The sequence below is a fragment of the Colossoma macropomum genome, unplaced genomic scaffold (assembly GCF_904425465.1).
Source record: "Colossoma macropomum unplaced genomic scaffold, Colossoma_macropomum, whole genome shotgun sequence".
NCBI lineage: Eukaryota > Metazoa > Chordata > Actinopteri > Characiformes > Serrasalmidae > Colossoma > Colossoma macropomum.
In genome coordinates, this window is record NW_023494801.1 from 300001 (window position 1) to 303753 (window position 3753).

General features: G+C 41.4%; 1 protein-coding gene across 1 annotated transcript in view; it reads left to right on the top strand.

Annotated features, from left to right (window-relative positions):
• Positions 1 to 3442, top strand: part of LOC118821706 (putative protein TPRXL) — a 3773-nt gene extending 331 nt beyond the window's left edge. Inside the window, exons 2-3 of the mRNA XM_036590438.1 lie at positions 3001 to 3276; positions 3401 to 3442. Coding sequence (XP_036446331.1) covers positions 3001 to 3276; positions 3401 to 3442 — 318 coding nt within the window. The remainder of the gene's footprint in view (positions 1 to 3000; positions 3277 to 3400) is intronic.
• The last annotated feature ends 311 nt before the right edge of the window (positions 3443 to 3753 follow it).

Sequence of the window (3753 nt, forward strand, 5' to 3'; positions counted from 1 at the left end):
CTGATATTCTTTACATTGTATGTAAAGCATGTAATTTCATGGTGAATGGACCAAAAGAAACGACCCAAAATGACTGGGAAAAAGTCTGGTTCCATTGACTTACATTAAAAGTAAAGTGGGTTTTTTCCTTTTCCTGTAAAGTTACTATTTTTGAGATACGAGGTTTTCTTACGACAACAGGTATTTTTTTCCTAAAATGTGAAATTCATGTATCTTTTCCTGTAAGTGGTGAAAAAAAATGAATATAATATAATATAATATAATATAATATAATAAAGCAATAAGCCTTGCACACTTAAAAAAGTATGGTTCTTCAAGGGTTCTTTAGTACAGAAAATGGTTCTACAGTGAACACTCAAACCTTTTGCATGATGATTCTTTGCATGGTGAAATGGTTCTTCAGACGGGGAGAGTGTGCTGTATAAGCAGTAACAGGCTTGACATCATAGCAATAGCAGAACACTACAGTGACTTTATCTCAATGTGTGGAATAAACACACTAAACATGGTAAATCACTGTAATGTACAGCCTCAAGCGTCTCAATACTTTTAGAAATGTCAACAACATAAAATATCATGTCATTTTCAATAAAATATTCAACTTAGACTTATCATATTGAAATAAATAATTCTTCCCCCCAAAGGTAATTTGTTTTGTGTAGGCTGTTGTTGCTGGGCAACCATAGACCACTGAAACAGCTGTCCTAAACAAACAATAACATCACACTACATCTGTGTTTAACGCAGAATCCTTTGCTTTATGAGTAGCTTTTGCTCACTGAATTGTCACCATTGACAACAATGATGATAACTGCCACTGGCGTCTCAGTGTGTGTAAGTGTTGGCGCCCCTGCCCTGGGGCTGATGGGGGGGTTTAGGTTAACAGTGCTGTTTTCTCATGTCTGCTCTGAGACGCTGTGAGACTGAGCCGAATCTCTGCTGAAGAACGCTTACAAAGCCCAGCTCTGTTCATCAGTGTCATTGGAAAACCTTGTGTCACTGAAACAGTAACATCACAAAGAAGAGAGAAAAAGCTTTACTGCAGGTTAATGTAGCGATATTTAATTTTAAAACATTTCTGTTGGTCCATTTGTTATAAAATGTTTACACAAAGCACAGCTGGTGTTTTGCAAAGGTTCCAAAAGTTTGGAGAAAAAAAAATGTCAAAAACTGTTTATCCAAACAGTTAACAGTTTAAATATGTGTGTGTGTGTGTGTGTGTGTGTGTGTGTGTGTGCATGCGTGTGTGTGTGGGTGTGTGTGTGTGTGTGTGTGCATGCGTGTGTGTGTGTGTGTGGGTGTGTGTGTTTATGCTGCTTTTTAAGATTTCAGTGCAGTACTAACACAGTTCTTTATCCATTATTCAACTCTTCAAATTTTACATTTGGGGTTTTGTGATAAATTGCCTAAAAAACAAAGAAAACGTATTATTTCAGATTTTCCACTATTTTCCATCATCAACATTCCATATAAACTCAGAAGACTCGTGTAGGTTCACTGGTGGTTCTGGACAGTAAATAAAATGTCTATATTTGTGTTGTAGTCATGGTGACCTGAATGACTTTGTTTACATTTAAACTGTGATCACGTCTCTGCTGGGAGTTGCTTGAAAGCAGAAGACAGTGTGAAGGTGTAAATACAGTCAGGTGTGCTGTGTGTGTGTAGGATGAGTGTGTATGTGTTGATGTATGTGTGCGGGGAGGGGGGGGTGTTAATGTGAGGCTGAGACTTTCCCAACAGACAGAACGCAGAGAACGGACTGGAAGGCAGGTGGAGTTAAAGAGAACCGAGAGGGAACAATTATGTAACTCTGTCCTCAGTCAATTCCAGGATATGCAAACCTAGAGTCACTCAAAATCTGCCTGTCTGACAGCCTGACCAGGGGATGACCTGCCAGCACACAGAGCTGTGGTCAGTCTACTTCTCAGAAGTTAGTTTGGTTTGGTCTCAGTTTAATTAAGCTATCAGTTACAGGTAACAGAAGAATTAACGCATTAAAGGAGACGTATTTACTTTAATATTTAATACACATCCCTGAGCTCTTTAAACAACAAAGAGCATAAAACAAAGAGCACCTGAACGCCGTTCACATGACGTGAGGTCACACTGCGTCTCATGTGTCCTTCTTTTTTAATTCATTTTTCCAACCTCTGTTTATCCCTTAAACAGCCTGTTTTCATTACTGTGTCTTTAAGACTATATATATATATATATATATATATATATATATATATATATATATATGTAAATGAGCTCTGTTCTGATTGGCTGTCCTGTATTGTGCCTCATTCAGAAAGCAGTCAGAGCTGAAACACTTCTTGTATCTTAAAGGAGGGGCTAAACTGCTGTGGGCCTAATGGGCAGGGATAAATTGCTGTAGGCTAAATGGGTGGGGCTAATTAGTGTTTCTAAAAAGTGGCCAGTTAGTAGAAGCACAAGGTGGGTGTTTCTAATAAATTGGCCAGTTAGTAGAAGCACAAGGTGGGTGTTTCTAATAAATTGGCCAGTTATTGCATATGGGGTGAAAAGCAGAAACGTGTCTCAGATCAGGGGTAAAATCTGACCCTGCCAGGTGACCTGAATGGCTTCACTTTCATCCACTCACTGCAGAAATGCTGACTGACTGTCAGAATAAACTCACATGAAAGACTCTTATCTTCAAACTCTTATTTTCAAAATCATTTAGAGGTCAAAGCAAATCCCAAACACATTCAGTGATGTTGAGGTCTGGACTCTGGGGTGGTCAGTCCATTGTTCAGCTTCTTTGTTTGATGTGTCTGTCTCCTTTTCTCAGTGAGGTTCTTCTTGATCAGCTACACATCCTTTCAGACCCACAGCGCTGAGTCGTCTTCTCACAGTAGAAGGATGGACAGAAACACCTGTGGATGTTTTCAGATCTGATCAGCTTGATTTTCTCCTCTCTCTCAGAGATGAGAGCTTTAAGTGCTGTTTATCTGATGGAGGTGGAATATTTACTTATTTTGTTCTGTTCTTCTCTAGCGCACCAGTGGAGCTCCAATCACTACATTCTCTACAACCGTTAATGAGCAACCATCCAGCACAACAGCCTCAGCGTCCAGCGCAACAACCATGATGATCTCCAACACCAGCCTCTCTAACGCTCAGAGCACCAGCAGCTCCATCCTCAACACTACCACCAGCCCCGTCTCCAACAGTTCATCTCAGCGGCCTCAAAACACCACCACAGCTTCAGGGTCCACCAGCCTGAACACCTCGACCTGCACAGTCCACTCACTGAGCTCCTCTAGACCACAGGTCTCCAACAGACCAATGACCATCAGTGCAGTGACCAACAGTCCTCCTTCTGGTGGTCCTGCAGTGCAGTTGGCCCATGGTGGGTGTCTCATGGGCTTTCTGCTCTGTGCTCTTCTCTCCACAGCAGCAACATCACTGTGAAGAGACTGTCATCACAGAGAGGTGACCTCTCCAGGCTTGGCCCACAAATGTGCTTTTTTTTAGCTAATGTTGACAGGGATGCGGGGAGTGGGGGGGGCTGAGGGGGCTGCAGCATCACCTAAATTCAGGATTGCAGCTCTTAAAAATAGTAATCACAAAACATTCTGAACTGTTTAAGAATTTGAGTGTAGTAGAGACCCACAGTGCTTGTTTTAGGTCCAATCCCATTTCTCCTTGGTAGTGGTTGAAATTCTTTCCTGGTCTTTCCTGAAATGGAACAACCCTCAAATAAACGTCATTAACAGCTACCAGCGCTGCTCTGTAGGCGACCCTGCC